Source organism: Cervus elaphus, chromosome 21 (genome assembly GCF_910594005.1).
Source record: "Cervus elaphus chromosome 21, mCerEla1.1, whole genome shotgun sequence".
Classification (NCBI taxonomy): Eukaryota; Metazoa; Chordata; class Mammalia; order Artiodactyla; family Cervidae; genus Cervus; species Cervus elaphus.
Window position 1 is genome coordinate 34,653,599 of NC_057835.1, and position 19,428 is coordinate 34,673,026.

Sequence of the window (19,428 nt, forward strand, 5' to 3'; positions counted from 1 at the left end):
TATTTAAATTTTTTAATGTATTATATATGCCCCAGTTAGATTTATGTTTGGTTTTATGTGATTTATTGAGAGACAATTTGCATACGATAGAATTCACCCTTTTAATATGTCAGTCAGGGCTATAAGTCGTTCAAAGGCTTGATTGGGACTGGAGAGTCTGTTTTCTCTGTGGCTCCCTCACATGACTCAGGAGGCCTCAGTTCCTTGCCATGTGGACTTCCCCGTAGAGCTCCTTTGAGTGTTCCTTATGGAATGGTAGCTGGTTTTCTTCGAAGTGAGTGAACCGATAGATCTAGCAAGATGGAAACATAATGTCTTTTATGAAGTAGCCTCAAAAGTTTTATACTGTCATTGTGCAGAATCCTTTTCATAAGAAGTAATCCACACTCCAGAGGAGGGGAATAGAGCTCCATCTTTTAAGGAATGTTTATATTATAAAAAACTTAAGAATATGTTTAAAAACTCCACTCCACATGATATTTTTTCATTAGGAATACTAATGATGTTGGGTAGATTTCACTGTGACTAGTTTTGAATTGCTACTATTTGTTCTATATTTAGATAGTCAAAGTTCTAAGGAAACTACATATAAATATGGTTTTTATGGGTTGTCAAAAAATATACACTCTAAGTTCTCTACTAATTTTGAATTTATCTTGTAACATTTTTGAAAAAATTTCTTACAAGTTTTGATAATCTTGTTTCTGTTTTCAGGGTACCAAGATACTGTTTAATTATTCCAGTTCTGGTCCTGTTGGTTCTCTTCATTTCTTTACTTTAAGAAAATGTATTAAGCATATTAATTATAGAAATATGTTTATTGAAATAAATGGCTTATTTTTTCCCTCTCAGCTGATTTGAATAGGATGCACAGACAAAATATAGATGCCTACCATAACCCAGATGCAAGAACATATGAAGATAAAAGGGCTGTTGTATCTCTAGACCAAAATTTAGCCACTTCAAATGCTGAGAACCAAGAAGATGCTGCAAATAAAAACTCAGGTTTTTAATCATATATATATATATATATTTTTTTACATTTCTAAAATTGTTTAGTAGCATTTCTCTTCTGTTCTCCAACAAAGTTCTTATTAAGATTTTGAGACGTTGGTTATTCTGAGTCAGAAAGCATAACACATTATTTATGCTATTTACAATAACTTTTCTATGTACGTATTTTGAAAAAATGAATAAACTATATTTTGCTCCTTAATATTATACTGTGTATTTCTTCTCAGCTTTATTAGTTCTTATATATACTTTAGCTGCTGCTAACAGCTTCATTTTGCTAGTGGGAAGGACATTTCTTAAAATAAAATAGTTTTCTTTTTTTTTTTAAAACCCATACAGAATTTGGTTCTTACACCCATAAGAATTAGTTTAAATTAGTGAGAACATACCAGATGTTGTATGATAAATTATACAGTGAAATTCATTTTTTGTTTGTTTTATAAACATCTGCCCTCCCTTATAAGCCACAGTGTACAAAGAAGTAAATAATTTACTTTGACTTCTGGTCACATCTCCCTTTCATAAGCATATACCTTTGGTTTGGTATTAAACAGGGTCCTTTAATTAAAGATTCTGTAAATTGAAGATTATTCAGTATCTTATGACTTGCCAGGAAAATTTGTAATCATCTTTCTTTATCAAGTATATGTGAAAATATGTTACATATTTAGAATTCAAGTGAAGTTTAAAGAATATATCACCTTATACTGTATTTTGATGCCTATAAAGATAACCATTTATTTACAGCAAATTGAATTATTAAGGACTCAGAATGAGAGCCAAATTAATAATTTCATCAAAAATTCTACTTTTAGTAGTCCAAAAATCAAAACTAGATTCACTGTGTAAAAATCTACTGTGGATCAAAGTAGGAAAGTATTTTCTTGTAATTAGAGATTAAACAGTAATAAAGGCTGTTTACGGAAACAACCTACAGTACATCTCTTGAAGTGTTCCAAAAGGCTGCAGAAATTAGTGCTACCATCAAAGGCTTGAAAGATGCAAGGCTAGTAATTCAAATCAGAGCTCACCATTTAGTCTACCTGTTTGGCCAATAAGTCATATGTATTAAACATTAAAAAATTTTTTTAAAAGACAGTATGATCAGTCAGGGATATTTTGAAAGGACTTTTTAATGCAGTGTTCTTGTCTAAAATTAAAATTTTTGAGAAAGCACAGAGCGTTTACTGTAAATAAATGGGTAATGTGACCAGAAGTCAAAGTAAACTTATTTTGTTTATTTCTTTGTACATCATAACACCTTTTCATTTTATTTTAGAGAATTTTTGCTTCTTTCTGATTGCCATTATTTTTCTCTTCATTGGCTGCTGCTTCTGGAGTAGTCTGTATTGAGATCAGTGGTACAGACCCCTTCTCTACTCTTCTCTTCCACCTCCTGTATTGTTTGTACATAGTTCCCTCTTAGCTTAGAACTTTTGTCTTTCATAGTAATAACACGTCAGGCATCTAGCTTTGCTTACCAAGCAAAAACACAGGAAAAATAGAAAGTTTCCATGACTCTTTCCCCCAAAAGAGCACAACCTTGATGATTGAATATGCACAGCAGAATTTGTCATCTATTTTTATTGTATCTAACACAAGGGTTTTGCTGCTAATGTTGTGGCCAGGATGTGGTCAGGATGCTCTAGTTTAAGAAATCATAAAATGTTTAAATTCCCCATTTTTGTGCATTGAAATTCCCTCAATTAACTTTCATTTCCTAAGAATTAATCTAAAATACTTTCTGAATGCAAAAAAACTATTGAGAATCACCTAATTTGTTGCTGTGCCATCATATATGTGTAGGAGTGTATGTATATGTGTGTATACATGTGTGCACACATACAACATACATATGTGACATGTAGTATTTTAAAGGCCTTAAGGGAGCTCAAATATGCCTGGAAGTTGAATATCTTAATATATACTTGAGATTCACTATCCTCTAATATTTTGCCTTCATTAGGCCTGTTTTAAAAGCTCTTCTTAATGTTTGTTGTTTTTCTTTTACTTCATGGTTTTTGGATGAAAAATCATGTTTATAAAGTTCATACTACTTTGGATTAAATTTATTTTTTTGCTTATTATGATGCCTGAATGCATTTTCATTTCCTTTGTTTAGAGCATGTCTTTCCCTTTGGGTTTGTTTTTATAATGTTTTTATGTTTAAAAGAACTTATCTTGCCTGTCTCTAATAGTAATTCTTCTCTAATTGCCTCAAAGGTTTAGAATTTGACAGATCTCAATGTGAAACAAACGACTCAGTTTTGTTTTCCTGATCAGTTTTTCCACCATAACCTAAGATTTTAATGTTTAGGTATTGATTTGCCTTTCTGCTGATCTATTCAAGGATTAGTAAATTTAAATGAAAAGAAAAAGAGATCTAAATGACAGCTCAACTGCAAAGCAGTTGGCTTACAACCACTATATGAGTGAGAGAAATAAATGCTTTAGATTGATGGTATAAGGAAACTAAAAAATGGTATATTTTTATATAAATATAAAATGATATAAAAAAGTTATGTGAGCCTTAAATTTGCATACAGTTTTTTTCTGCATTCAAAAGACTGCTGGGGTATAATTATTTTCCAGGCTGCTTTTATAAAATAATATTTTTCCTTTCCCAGAATGTTTAGTACTATTTATAGATAACATATATATAGCATATTTTTAATCTTCAAACTTATATCTCATTAATCTGATATAATTTTTAAGTAAAAAGTATTGCAGTGATTAAAAGTCATTTTAATTTTGTAAAAATTAAAAATGTTTTTAGAGCTTATTTTCTAATCTGTGTTTTAAACCATGGATAGGAATCCACTGATTTTTTAAAAAGCAATTTTAGAAATATTTTTTATGTGTATACATAATACATTTTAATGTGTAATTAAGCAGTGTTCTTAAGAAAAGGATATTTACATCATACATAAGAACTTAAATGTGTGCTTTTTTTCCTTTGTATAAATTTTATTTTAAAGCCTTTGCTGCAGTGAGAGTTGCTTAGGTTACTAACTTTTATGTTTCCTTGATGACTTTCAGATATAGCTATATTATGATTTTTCAACTGTGTATTAATTTTATTTTAGTTTCACCATTTTTCCCCTCTCTTTTCATCTGGTCTTAAGATTCTAATCTTAGTCGTCTTCCAAGTTTAGCCTCTGGGCTTCCATATTTAGTGCATTTTTTCAAAATTTGAATTTATTTAGCAAAGTCTTTATTCTTTAACCTTTATGTTTTTAAGCACTGGCTAATGGTATGTTTTTGAAAAATTTCCCTTTCAAGGTCATATGCAAACACAGAGCTCTCCTTTTGCTCGGGGAAATATTTTTAGTGAGCCTCCAACTGAACTTCAGATTAAGCAGCAGGAATTATACAAGAACTTTCTTCGTTTTCAGGTGAAATGCTTATTTGATCATTATTTCAAGGTTTCATAAAAGTTTTAATAAATTTGCAAAGATTTTATCCACAATATAAAGAATAAATTCTAAAATGTCATGCAGTTATCTAAAATATCTAATTCATATCAGAAAGAAATTATATTATTTAATTTATATTATTATACTGTTTTATGTATATATGAAAAAGGAATAAGGAGACATGTTAGGTATACCAGTTGACGTAATCTTTTTTAAATTTTGTTAAATCATTAAGTGTTAGTGCTGGAATTTCTAAAACTGAAACTCTTAAAATGTTCACATATTAGGCATAAAATGAATCTTTCTAGATGTTTATGTGTTAATAGAAATAGTATTTTTCTAAATGATTTTATATTCTTGACTCAGTTGTTTAGTTTGTAGGTAAATATTAAAAATACTCTCACATTTTGTATTTATTTGCTTCATTTATATGTGTAAGCAAATTGCATTTAAAACACTAGAAGTGCCCAGAGGAAGACACTTGAGCATCAGGTGTTTATTAAGCAAATGGATTATTTGAACTCTCATACTGTGTCCACCCTTAGAATGGAGCCTGAGGTGAATGAGACAGCTGCCCATAGTGGGCTCACAATATTTTCTCTTCTTATCATCCCCCCTTCCATACCCACTTACAACCCAGTGTCAGATTAATCCTTTGGCCAGGTTAATCTTCCTTTGATATAATTTCTCATGCTTTTTTTCTTTATTTAAAATCTGTCAGTAGTTTTTCTAAATAAAATGTCCATATTCCTTACTCTCACACTTAAGGCTATCCAGTCTGATCCCAGCCTCTTAAATTCTTCTTAAAGAGAGGCTACTCAAATATGCCATCTTTCTGATCCTAATTATTATGGACTCATAAATAAGGCAGTGACATAATGGATATGATCTTAAGGATAATTGATCTGGCAATACTGTTGACGTATTTTGGGTGGATTTAAAGGACTTGAAGCATGGGTCACAGACAACTAGCCAATCTGATCACATGGACCACAGTCTTGTCTAACTCAATGAAACTAAGCCATGCCATGTGGGGCCACCCAAGAGGGATGGGTCATGGTGGAGAGGTCTGACAGAATGTGGTCCACTGGAGAAGGGAATGACAGACCACTTCAGTATTCTTACCTTGAGAACCCCATGAACAGTATGAAAAGGCAAAAAGATAGGACACTGAAAGATGAACTCCCCAGGTCAGTAGCTGCCCAATATGCTACTGAAGATCAGTGGAGAAATAACTCCAAAAAGAATGAAGGGATGGAGCCAAAGCAAAAGCAACACCCAGTTGTGGATGGGACTGGTGATAGAAGCAAGGTTCGATGCTGTAAAGAGCAATATTGCATAGGAACTTGGAATGTTAGGTCCATGAATCAAGGCAAATTGGAAGTGGTCAAACAGGAGACGGCAAGAGTGAACATCGACATTCTAGGAATCAGCGAACTAAGATGGACTGGAATGGGTGAATTTAACTCAGATGACAATTATATCTATTACTGTGGGCAAGAAACCCTTAGAAGAAATGGAGTAGCCATCATAGTCAACAAAAGAGTCCGAGATGCAGTACTTGGATGCAATCTCAAAAATGACAGAATGATCTCTGTTTGTTTCCAAGGCAAACCATTCAATATCATGGTAATCCAAGTCTATGCCCTGACCAATAATGCTGAAGAAGCTGAAGTTGAACAGTTCTGTGAAGACATACAAGACCTTCTAGAACTAACACCCAAAAAAGATGTTCTTTTAATTATAGGGGATTGGAATGCAAAAGTAGGAAGTCAAGAAACACCTGGAGTAACAAGCAGATTTGGCCTTGGAGTACAAAATGAAGCAGGGCAAAGGCTAATGGAGTTTTGCCAAGAGAACACACTAGTCATAGCAAACACCCTCTTCCAACAACACAAGAGAAGACTCTACACATGGACATCACCAGATGGTCAACACCAAAATCAGATTGATTATATTCTTTGCAGCCAAAGATGGAGAAGCTCTATACAGTCAGCAAAAACAAGACCGGGAGCTGACTATGGCTCAGATCATGAACTCCTTATTGCCAAATTCAGACTGAAATTGAAGAAAGTGCAGAAAACCACTAGACCATTCAGGTATGACCTAAATCAAATCCCTTACAAATAAACAGTGGAAGTGAGAAATAGATTTAAGGGACTATATCTAATAGACTGCCTGATGAACTATGGACGGAGGTTCATGACATTGTACAAGAGACAGGGATCAAGACCATCCCCAAGAAAAAGAAATGCAAAAAAGCAAAATAACTGTCTGAGGAGGCATTACAAGTAGCTGTGAAAAGCAAAGGAGAAAAGGAAAGATATCCCATCTGAATGCAGAGTTCCAAAGAATAGCAAGGAGAAATAAGAAAGCCTTCCTCAGCAATCAATGCAAAGAAATAGAGGAAAACAATAGAATGGGAAAGACTAGAGATCTCTTCAAGAAAATTAGAGATACCAAGGGAACATTTCATGCAAAGATGGGTTCAATAAAGGACAGAAATGGTAGGGACCTAACAGAAACAGAAGATATTAAGAAGAGGTGGCAAGAAGACACAGAACTGTACAAAAAAGATCTTCACGACCCAGATAATCACGATGGTGTGATCACCAACCTAGAGCCAGACATCCTGGAATGTGAAGTCAAGTGGGCCTTAGGAAGCATCACTATGAACAAGGCTAGTGGAGGTGATGGAATGCCAGGTGAGCTATTTCAAATCCTGAAAGATGATGCTGTGAAAATGCTGCACTCAGTATGCCAGCAAGTTTGGAAAACTCAGCAGTGGCCACAGGACTGGAAAAGGTCAGTTTTCATTCCAATCCCAAAGAAAGGCAATGCCAAAGAATGTTCAAACTACTGCACAATTGCACTCATCTCACACGCTGGTAAAGTAGTACTTAAAATTCTCCAAGCCAGGCTTCAGCAATACGTGAACCGTGAACTTCCAGATGTTCAAGCTGGTTTTAGAAAAGGCAAAGGAACCAGAGATCAAATTGCCAACATGCACTGGATCATCAAAAAAGCAAGAGAGTTCCAGAAAAACATCTATTTCTGCTTTATTGACTATGCCAAAGCCTTTGACTGTGTGGATCACAGTAATCTGTGGGAAACTGATTAGAGATGGGAAGGGATACCAGACCACCTGACCTGTCCCTTGAGAAATCTGTATGCAGGTCAGGAAGCAACAGTTAGAACTGGTTCCAACAGTTATACTGGTTCCAAGTAGGAAAAGGAGTATGTCAAGACTATATTGTCACTCTGCTTATTTAACTTCTATGCACAGTACATCATGAGAAATGCTGGGCTGGAAGAAGCACAAGTTGGAATCAAGATTGCTGGGAGAAATATCAATAACCTCAGATATGCAGATGACACCACCACCTTTATGGCAGAAAGTGAAGAAGAACTAAAGAGCCTCTTGAGGAAAGTGAAAGAGGAGAGTGAAAAAATTGGCTTAAAGCTCAACATTCAGAAAACTAAGATCTTGGCATCCGGCCCCATCACTTCATGGCAAATAGATAGGGAAACAGTGGAAACAGTGGCTGACTTTATTTTTCTGGGCTCCAAAATCACTGCAGATGGTGACTGCAGCCATGAAATTAAAAGACGCTTACTCCTTGGAAGGAAAGTTATGACCAATCTAGACAGCATATTAAAAAGCAGAGAAATTACTTTGCCTACAAAGGTCCATCTAGTCAAGGCTATGGTTTTTCCAGTGGTCATGTATGGATGTGAGAGTAGGATATAAAGAAAGCTAAGTGCAAAAGAATTGATGCTTTTGAACTGTGGTGTTGGAGAAGACTCTTGAGAGCCCTTTGGACTGCAAGGAGATCCATCTAGTCCATCCTAGGGGAGATCAGTCCTGGGTGTTCATTGGAAGGACTGATGTTGAAGCTGCACCTCCAATAGTTTGACCACCTGATGCGAAGCGCTGACTCATTTGAAAAGACCCTGATGCTGGGAAAAATTGAGGGCAGGAGAAGGGGACGACAGAGGATGAGATGGTTGGATGGCATCACCGACTCAGTGGATGTGGGTTTGGGTGGACTCTGGGAGTGGTGATGGACAGTGAGGCCTGCCGTGCTGTGGTTCATGGGGTCGCAAAGAGTCGGACACGACTGAGTGACTAAACTGAACTGAAGCGTGGTTATTTCACTAGAGTTGTGACTGTGGAAATGGATGAAAAGACATTTCAGAGGTTTGGCAGAATGAATAGAGAATGAATTAATAGAGATTGGCAGAATGATACTGCACTCAGAGATCCTGAGGATACTGGCCATTTGAGTTAGGTACAGCAGATTGAGGGTCCATAGTCACTTTTTGAACTTGTAGGACCCTCTGGTATATTGCCCATAATGATAGCAAGTCAAAATTATATATCAATAGTTCCTGTTATACTTAGCAAGTATTAACATGGTCTAAAGTAGAGAGACTTTTTTTGGGCTCCAAAATCACTGCAGATGGGACTGCAGCCATGAAATTAATAGACACTTGTTCCTTGGAAGAAAAGCTGTGACCCACCTAGATAGCATATTAAAAATCAGAGACATTACTTTGCGAACAAAAATCCATCTAGTCAAAGCTATAATTTTTCCAGTAATTATGTATAGATGTGAGAGTTGGACCATAAAGAAAGCTGAGCACTGAGAAATTGATGCTTTTGAGCTGTGGTGTTGGTAAGACTCTTGAGAGAGTCCCTTGGACTGCAAGGACATCCAACCAATCCATCCTAAAGGAAATCAGTCCTGTATATTCATTGAAAGGACTGATGCTGAAACTGTAGCTCCAATACTTTGGCCACCTGATGGGAAAAACTGACTCATTCAAAAAGACCCTGATGCTGGGAAAGATTGAAGGCGGGAGAAGAAGGGGATGACAGAGGATGAGATAGTTGGATGGCATCACTAACTCGATGGACATGAATTTAAGTAAGCTCCTTAAATGTGATGGACAGGGAAGCCTGGCATGCTGCAGTCCTTGGGGTCACAAAGGGTTGGGCATGACTGACTGACTGAACTGAACTGAGGGTAGAATTTAGGGAAAAATAAATAAATCTTGCCATTTTGTAGTCTTTTATTGTTTGTAAGATAGTTCTATATATAGTCTCTTATTAAACCTCACAACTCTCTGAGGAAGGTATTACTGTTTTTGTTTTAAGACCAAAAAAAGGCTGAGGCTCACCTGTGGTGGCAGAGCTAGCACGTTGACCCCAAGTCTCTGGACTTCATCATACCTAGAGATTCCACACTCTGCAGTGTCTTTCTTCTGGGAAAGACTACTAGTAGTTTGGGAAACTTTGACTTACTAGTTTCAGAATAAGTTCAACCTTCAGTTCTCCCACCCTATAAAATGGTGGTTTATGTATTTTTCTTTTAGCAGTCTGTTAAAAACTCCTGCTTTTCCCCCCAAAAAAATTATTCCAGAGCTCCAAGAAAATGTAAAATAGTTAAATGGTATTTATTAATATCAACAATATAATGTCAGACAAAAAGAATCTCCAAATTTAAGTGTTAAAAGAAATGTTATAAAATGTTCAGATCTGTGCACAAAGATGCAAAGGAAGCCTTAGCTCCTTATCTGCATAAATAAGTTTTAACACTAAAAAAGTTATACCATTAGTTATTAGTACAGCAAAAGTCTTCATGTGCTTCAGATTTGGTGAATAATACATGCGAGTGTTTAGATGTCATTGTAAACTGTAGCTTTAAAAATAATTAACAAGTTTAATAACATATTTGCAGGACCACTGAACTACTTTTGTATTATATGGTTTGAAAACCATTGACCTGAGCAATAACTTTTCTGTTTCTGTTGAACAGCTGTGTGGCATTTTTGTTGGAATGATATTTCTGTGGATTCATTAGGTGTGAGATCCATTTATGATTGTGACCCATTAATGGTGAAGTGACCTGCTGATTGTGATTATTTTTTTCATGGAGGAGAAAAAGGGAACTGAGTGTTAAATGTGTGGTTTTATTGTATGGTTCATGAATGATGCTTTCTTTAGGGCTGTTGTAATTGAGGAGGTGATTACATACACACCACTTAGTCCTAAATATTAGGACTGTACATATCTAAAAGGGTTGTGATAAATGTTGGAAAAAGCCCTAGCATGTAAAGTTGTGGCATATGTAAGAAGACTGTGTTCTTATAGCTCAAAAGTTTGACAGCAGTAAATACGGCAACCTTGAGACTAGAGGAAATGCAGACAAGAACTCTTAAAATATTGTGAATAGTCGTGATCAGTCCATACTTAAGAGGGATAAAAATTTATTGATATCCTTAAACCAGCATCATGAATCCTCAGGTACCATGCTGTCATTTTTCTCTGTCTCATTCATGGAGGATGTAGACTATCTCTTAAGAGTCTTCTTCCTGTCACATCTTAGATTTTGCCTTACAATATTTGCCGAGAATACTCAGCACTGCAGGTTTCAGGTGGCATTCAAACAAAACTTAATTATGAATCCTTGAAGCTGACATCTTCATATACCTTACATCTTGTCATTAGAAAGGAAATAAGAAAGGCTATTCTAGGGAAGAGATTTCTACTTAAAGAATGGTTGCTAAAACATTTCACTGCTGTTTCAGGATACTAATCACAAGGAACATTGAGACATAGTAGTAGTAGTCATTATAGAATAATATAATCATGAATTATTAAGTATTGGACCTTCTACTTAGGAACTTTTATGTTTTTTACATACATAGTTTCATTTCAATCTTTGAGCACTACTTTGAGATATAGATGTTAGTAACTCTTTTTACCAGATGACAGAACTGAACCAGAAAGTTTCATAAGGTCTGTGGTAGCTGGAATTTTACTTAGAGCTCTTATCATTATGTCATGTGGCCCCTCTAATACAATACAGGAAACTGAAAAATTTAGGAACTTACTTTTACTTACAAAAGCAGGATATAAAGGCTGAATTCATAGGATAACAGGGTAAATTAAGTGGTGTTCTAACTTTTCAGTAGTTTCAAAAGTAATAACTAGGTTTTATTATTTAGATTGAAGAAAAGAAGCAAAGAGAAGAAGCAGAGCGCGAGAGATTAAGAATTGCTGAAGAAAAAGAAGAAAAACGGCTTGCAGAACAGAGAGCTCGAATCCAGCAAGAGTATGAAGAGGAGCAGGAAAAGAAAAGGGAGAAAGAGGAGGAGGTGGATTTTTTCCCTACTCTCTTTTTCTGCTTAGTCTGAGAGTGAACTCCTTACTTTGACTTGAAAAGATACTTATTACTCACAAAGGAGAACAGTCTTGAAGTACATTTAGAAAATATCAGATCAATATGCATTTGTTAGATGTTACTTTATAAAAATGAAATACTAAATTAATAAAAGAGATAAATGATGACTTTTTTTAAAGCCAAAAAACAGTTTAAACTGACTAGCATGTTGTAATATTTTAGATGCCTAATATTTTATTGTAAGCAGACCAGTATGTCATCTGTGGGCTTCCTTGATAACTCAGCAGTAAAGAATCTGCCTGCAGTGCAGGAGACAGGTTTGATCCCTGGGTCGAGAAGATCCCCTGGAGGAGGAAATGGCAACCCACTCCAGCATTCTTGCCTGGAAAATCCCATGGCCAGAGGAGCCTGGTGGGCTATAGTCCAAAGGGTTGCAAAGAATTGGACACAACTGAGCGACTTGAGCATGTCATCTATACCCTCCGTTTTATCTCTTTATTTCACACAAATATGAATGGACTGAATGTGTGTATGGAGTGTGTATTTTTTCTTTATTTTAAAGCAAAGACTGAAAAATGAAGAGCTTATTCGGTTAGCTGAAGAAAGACGAAAAGAAGCAGAAAGAAAGAAGAAAGAAGAAGAAGAAAAACGTAACTTACAACTTCAGCACTACTATGAAAGAGAAAATATGGTTGGGGAAGATATAAAGGTAAGTTTCAGACAAAAATGTCTGTGGAACCCATTGTTTAACCCATTTTCCCTGTAAAAGTAGAGTGGTCAGCAAAAAGGAGAGAGCAGAGGCGGTGCTTTTGTCTCCACTTTCGTCCTGGTGCTTTTCTGGGTGCAGTGCACCGAACCTCCTGTCCTAGATGATGTCACTGTGCTTTGCTGTGTCTTCCCTGCTGGGAACAGAGTAGTCTTGTTCCCATGGTCTGTAGACCAGCACCCTACAAACTGTTCCTGATAAGACTGAAAGTGTTTGGAAACTGTTGTAGCAATTTGTCATTATAGTTTTATATCTGTTGAATCTGTTAAAAAAAAAAAAAGTTGGGTTTGGATTTTGTAATATCTGTTAACAGTTTTTATTTAGCTAGTACAGTTGACCCTCGAACCAGGGTTAAGCCGAGGGGTTAATCCATAATGTGTAATTGATAACTAGCCCTCCATACTTGCAGTTCCTACACGTCTGTGCAATCAGCCCACCACTGCCTGTAGTACTGCAGCATTTGATACAGAAAAATATCTCTGAAAGTGGACCTGTGTGGTTCAAACGTGCATTGTTCAAGGATCAACTATAATTCATTCTTACTCTCTTATGCATCTGTCCCAGTGGATTGGAAATTAAAAAAGAAACTTGTGGCTCACTGCAGATTGATTTGAAGTCCATGTTTCTGAGATGGAGGTTGATTCACCCTTAGGTGCGTGAATCAGTTATTAGACAGGTGTTTTCTCTCTAGAAAATCAGTTAGCCCTTATGAAAATTCAGTTCATATATTTGCTTATATTTCAAACTATATTTAAGATTTACTATGTACAGTATCACTTGTTTAGTCACTGTCATGTCCATCTGTTTTGCAACCGCATGGACTGTAGCCCACAGACTCCTCTGTCCATGGGATTTCCCAAGCAAGAATACTGGAGTTGGTTTCCATTTGCTTCTCCAGGGGATCTTCCTGACCCACGAATTGAACCCGCATCTCCTGGGTTGGCAGGCGGATTCTTAGCTCTCAGCCCATAGTATCACTAGGGACTTAATAAAAATGCATCTTCCTGGTCTCGTCTACAGTGTAGCTGATTTGTTGTTGTTCAGTCACTAAGTCATGTCCAACTCTTCGACCCCGTGGACTGTAGCATGCCAGGCTTCTTTCTCCTTCACTGTCTCCTGAAGTTTGTTCCAACTCATGTCCATTGAGTTGGTGATGCCGTCCAAGTATCTCATCCTCTGTCTGCCCCTTCTCCTCCTGCCCTCAGTCTTTTTCAGCAGTATCTGATTTACTAAGTGTAATTTAGTAACCCATAGGGGTTTGGATGCAGTTGGCTTGTGAACCATACCTTGGAAAACCCCGTATCTTGTAGGTTTAGCCCAATTTAATTTTTAAAATATTGTTTTCAGAAATTTAGATTTATGCAGACATTATTTCTTCTAAGTAGAGTTGACAAAAAGATTACTTTCAACCAGTGTGCTGCTCTGGTATATTTATGGTGTGTTTTGATACATTGTTCAATATGTAATCTTCTGCAGATCATGTGAGCCATTTCTGACTGGTACAAATATACTCTTTGAATTTCTTACCCCCAGGTTTTATGGTGATAGAAATAAGTATTCACAATTTGAATTTGCTGAAACGTTGTTTGAAGGGGAATCTATGAGTCAGATCTATATTTTTGTTTTATTTTCAGTGTTCCAGGAATATAAGGCTAATATCCTTCATTCTTAGGATATGTAATTGGATATATATTTTCTCAGCTTTTTAAAATATATCAGTCAAGTGTCATATCATTCACATTTTTAATTGATAATGTTTGTTTTTTAGAGCAGTGTTTGGTTTATAGCAGAATTGAATGGAAAGAGAATATTTTATTGTAAAACTGATTGTTTGAAAAGGAAAGTTGTTTCTCACAGTTCTCCTTCTGCCATTTATTGCACCTAAAAAAATGCTTAGGGATATGTAATTTTATGACTGTTTTACAGTTTAATTGTGATGTATCAGAAAGTTTTAGAGCAGCTTTGTTCCTTTTAACACAGTTTACCTTCAATTTTGAAATTATCATTGCTAGCTGTTATTTTTTAATTTATGTAGGCTTAAAATATATTTGTCTACTCTTTTAGTTTTTACTTTTGTGTCTGCATTTTTAATTTTTAGTCTGTATATTTTAGTTTGTTGAAATTTGCTTTTTATCCTAATCTGAGTTATAATCTTAATGAGGTATTGAATCCATTTATGTTTATCATGGCCAATGTGTTTGATCATATTAATTGAATTTCTGACTTTCTTGTTTGTTTTTGCTCCCTTGACAGTTAATCATTTGTTATGTGGACTATACTTTCTTTGCTTCATTCTTTGTAGTCCTTTAGAAGGTTTAATTTGTTGCTATACTTCTGCTTGTGGTCACTTAGAGTTTCTTTTTAAATTTTGTCTCTCATATATTTCTAATTGTATTAGTCACTAGTGAAAGTAATATTTGATTTTGTACCATGCAGAATGAACAATTAACATCCACCTTTTTACATACACATTTATATTTTTACCCAGACAATCATTATTGAATTTTGTTGAGAGTATTTGTGTTTCCAGCATTTTGATTTTAATATGAAGTTGGGAGCTATTAGCTTTATTACACCATGATCTGAAACCCTATTTTCTTCTCTCATGGAGATGCAGAGCTCTGCTCTGACCCGTGATGTTCCTGGTGACAAGGGAATCTAGATTTTAGAGACTGGTTTATATCATTTTCCCAGAAAGGGTTTTTGTTTCTTTTTTGTTTTATCCTATTTCTTTTTATTATTAAGACAGTTTTTTACTTTGGCTATATTTTTTTATTTTTGCTGCTTTCCCAATATCTGGCATGCGATTGCCTTACTTCAGTTTGTTGAATTTTTTAATCCTAGTCTGATAGTCATATTCTTGAATAAGGATATGTAAATCCATTTGTTTATCCTAACTAATGTATTTGATCTTACATAACTGAATTTCTGACTTCTTGGGTAGATATGTTTTTTAATGGAAGGTAGTTGATTTATAATATCAAAATATTGGTTTTGAGTGCACAACATAGTGATCTAATATTTTTTATAGATTTTTTGGTAAATATTTTATTAAAATAAAGCAATAGTAGTCTGAACCTCTTTGGTGGTCTTATTAACTATTAGGGGTGTGTGTGTTTGCATATGTATATGTATACATACGTGTGTGTGTGCATGCACACATACATGTTGGGGTATGTGTATACACACATAGACATTTGTTGGGGAGTATGTGTGTATATACATATATATATATACACACACATACATTTCCCACCCCTCCCCCCACATCAGCACTTGAGACAGCCTTCTCCTGTAGTTCCTGCTCTTCAGAATAAGATTGCAAGCAGACTCCAAAGACCTCCTTCAGTTGACAGCATTGTAACTTCCTTTACTCAGGTATATGCTTTTTCTTTTGATTTGTTCATCTAAGATTAAGGGGATTGATTGAGATTTTCTTATTCATCTTAATTAGCTAGATTACATTTTTCAGATCTGAAACATAGGTAATGTTTACATTAATTTGTCTGTTTCTTCAGTTCTAAATGATAATACTTATAAATGATAAAACTTTGGTGCCCCAAAGTTTAAATTCTTTTGACAGCTCATAATATAGCATGTGGCTCTTGTCCAGGTCCCTCAGGAAGGCTTTTTCTTTGATAATATATTTACTAGCTAGTTGTAGTTATGCTAATAAAGTCCCTTGTACTTTAGACTGAATTACAATTAAAAGACAGCCAGGAAAATGTTCCAGAAAGGGTTGATCCTTGAGTTGACTCTTGAAGAGTGAGTAGGAATTTGCCAAAAAGAGGATGAGGAAGAGCAACTTCCAGCACATGCAGAATCTTGGAGGGAACTGTAAGCCACTTGGTAGCATAGAGAATACATGGTTTGGTCTGATCTGATAATGCCTGACCATGAAGTAGGGGAGGTGAAGGTTAGAACATATGCAGGGTGTTGTATGGAGTGCTAGAGGGCTTGATTCATTCTATAGGATACCAATTACTACAGGCCAATTACTAGAATAGACAGAGAAATGTATTAGAATGTCTTCCTAACCCCACCCTCTGTGGTTCTGGTTTAGTAGGTCTGTGGTCATGTATGGTGTTCATGTAATGTTTTAAGTAGGAAAATGACATGGTCGTGTTTGTTTTGCATAATATTCTCTCAGGCAGTGGTATGGAGATGCATCATGGAGGTGGAGCAGAACTGTAAAGTTAAGATGCTTTTGCAAAAGTCCAGATGTGATTTTGAGGACCTATGGCAGTGACATTAAGAACTGAAAAAGGGTGACAACTTCAAGATATGTTTATGAAACACAGATGGTGGCATACTGACTGTGTGTGGTGGGTTGGAGTCAGTGACAACTTTTATATAGAGTAGGCGGTTGAAAATACATGTCGTGGCCAAGGAAGGAGCTCTGCACCGGATTTGTGGTTTGGAACTACTACCATTACTGCCTAAGTAGTACGGTTGTCTCGTGTGTGTTCAGGGGAAGTAAAGGGCTGAGGATCTAACAGTAGAGAATTATCACCACTTAGAGCAAGGAAATAAAGTGTCAGTGATAGTAGTTGCTACTGGCCAAGTAAAATAAGGGCTTAAAATGCCCATAGACTGCATCGCTGAGGGATCACTTGGTAGGAGATGCAAAGGCAGTGGCCGCAAGGTGAGGAGTGAATGGGAATAAGGAAGCAGGCGCCATACTACTGCACATACTTTTTTTTTTTTTTGAAGAATGACTGTGAAGGAAGGAGAGAATGGATGCTAGATAGTGAGTGATGAAGGGTGAGGTTAGTTTTTTAAGCACAGATGGATAGAAAGGTGGTAGAGAAAGAAGAGTAAGGGATGGAGGATGTGGGGGTCACCTGTCAGATGCAGAGCACAGGTGAAAGTGCTGTCTGGCTGGGGAAGGCCTCTCCCATGGTAGTGGGAAGAAAAAATAGATGTAGGTAAGTTTATAGATAGATTGGTTGGGAATCTGGATTCTCTTATGGTTTTTTTTTTTTAATTCCTCTTTTAAAACTTCTGAGTAGGGAAGACATATACTGAATTTATCTTTGTTGTGATTGTTAAACAGGACAGTTCTGTGTCCATGGCACAGTCTCCTCCGGTACCTGCCAGGAAAAACCAGCTTCGTGCAGAAGGTAGAGCTGACTATTAAACCTGTAATCTAGACTGTTTCTTTTTTCCTAACTTTCTTGTTCTGAAAAATAAGAATCACAGAATATTGCAAAATGGTATAGAGAGTTGCTGTGTAACCTCCCTGTAGCTTCCCTCAGTGGTGCAATATCACAACCAGGAAATTGGCATTGGCATGCTCTATGGACCTGCGTCTGGTTTCACTTACACTAGTTTATGTGTTTGTGTGTGTAGTTCTGTGAATTTTTATCATGTGTAAATTATGTAACTACCACACAATCAAGGTTACAGAACTGTCCATCATCACAAAGGAACTCCATTGTGCTGCCCCTTAATAGTGGAAGGCACTCTCTCCCTCCCCTCAGGAATGTTTCTAAATGTTTGAAATTCTTGTATTATCAGAAGTGTGTTTGTGGGTCTTAATAATGTTCATATAATGCATCTATATATAAAGCCTTAAAAATAACTTTCCATAAAAATATAACTGAGCATTTTAGCTTTATAAGTCAGGTTATGTTTAGTGTTTAACCTTTTATTCATGTATCTCTCTTATTTTTCACTTACTGATGGGAATTTTCAGAGGAGAAAAAAAATGTAATTATGGAATTATCAGAAATGAGAAAACAGCTTCGTAGTGAAGAGCGACGTCTGCAGGGGCGGTTACTACACATTGACAGTGATGATGACGTTCATATAAGGCAAGTGCTGAATTCCATATTTTTGTCTGTTCTTGTATTCTTTTCTGTCAGAATCAGGAATCAGAATTTGTCCAGTAATTCTATAGTTTTGGAACAGGATTAATTATCATAAACCCACATCTATTAGAATTTTGCAAGCTTGAAAAACGTTTTTAATGGATTATTGGTGAAATTGTAATGATTCAAAATAGCTTTCCCCGCTGCCCAGAAGAAGCAAGCTAAATAGTCATAGTCTAGTGGAGGGACTCCCTAGGTGGCGCAGTGGTAAAGAATCTGCCTGCCAGTGCAGGAGACACGGGTTCCCTCCCTGGGTCAGGAAGATCCCCTGGAGGAGGAAACGGCGACCCACTCCAGTATTCTTGCCTGGGAAACCCATGCACAGAGGAGCCTGGCAGGCTGTGGTCCGTGGGGTCACAGTCAGACATGACTGAGCACATTTCACAAGCAACAAGCAAGGGAGGGGACTCAGGACAACTAATACAAAATAATGTGTGATTTCTTTAGTCTATTTGTGTTTGTAGTGTATGGTATATTTTCTTTCTTTTCTTTTTTTGGCACAAGAGCTTTTTCTTTAATTAGCTAATATGCTATTTAATTCACATTCTTGAATTTTATGTAGATAAAGTTACCTTCATAAAATGTTTCATTACAGTTGTGAAATCTATTCACTGTGAAAATATGGGATGTTTAATGAATATTGATTTAACCAAATACAAAATATTTTAAGTTGAGCATTTTAATTGTCCCTCTGTACTGCCAGTAATGTATTTATGGCAGTGGTGATGACAGTGGTAGTATTGATAGGAGGAGGAAAGAAAAAAAGAAAGAAGTATGACTTTCTTAAGGCAAACCAAGAGTCTTATCCCTTTTAATAGGATTGACAGTGACAAATCAGCAGTGGGAACAGACCATTCTTCAAGCTCTGTCCTTGGGATAGATTGCCTCACTACAGAGAAATCACTGCATGAAAAATAATTGACTAATTTAGGACTCAGATGGATTCAGAAGTTGCTTCGTAAGCTAGGTGATAAGGAATTTCAAGATAGGAAAGTTATAGCTGAAGAAGACATAGACTCAGTTCAGTCGCTCAGTCGTGTCCGACTCTTTGCGACCCCATGAACTGCAGCACACCAGGCCTCCCTGTCCATCACCAACCCCCGGAGTTTACCCAAACTCATGTCCATTGAGTCGGTGATGCCATCCAGCCGTCTCATCCTCTGTCGTAC

The 19,428-nt window shown here is 36.2% G+C and overlaps 1 protein-coding gene across 9 annotated transcripts in view; it reads left to right on the plus strand.

The window, feature by feature from the left end:
• Nucleotides 1-19,428, plus strand: part of CSPP1 (centrosome and spindle pole associated protein 1) — a 108,826-nt gene that overhangs the window by 69,858 nt on the left and 19,540 nt on the right. For all 9 annotated transcript variants that reach the window (XM_043879464.1, XM_043879467.1, XM_043879459.1 and 6 more), the window contains 7 exons: nucleotides 853-1,005; nucleotides 4,297-4,409; nucleotides 11,445-11,594; nucleotides 12,183-12,329; nucleotides 15,660-15,764; nucleotides 17,443-17,509; nucleotides 18,085-18,202. In XM_043879464.1, the coding sequence (XP_043735399.1) occupies nucleotides 853-1,005; nucleotides 4,297-4,409; nucleotides 11,445-11,594; nucleotides 12,183-12,329; nucleotides 15,660-15,764; nucleotides 17,443-17,509; nucleotides 18,085-18,202 (853 nt within the window). The remainder of the gene's footprint in view (nucleotides 1-852; nucleotides 1,006-4,296; nucleotides 4,410-11,444; nucleotides 11,595-12,182; nucleotides 12,330-15,659; nucleotides 15,765-17,442; nucleotides 17,510-18,084; nucleotides 18,203-19,428) is intronic.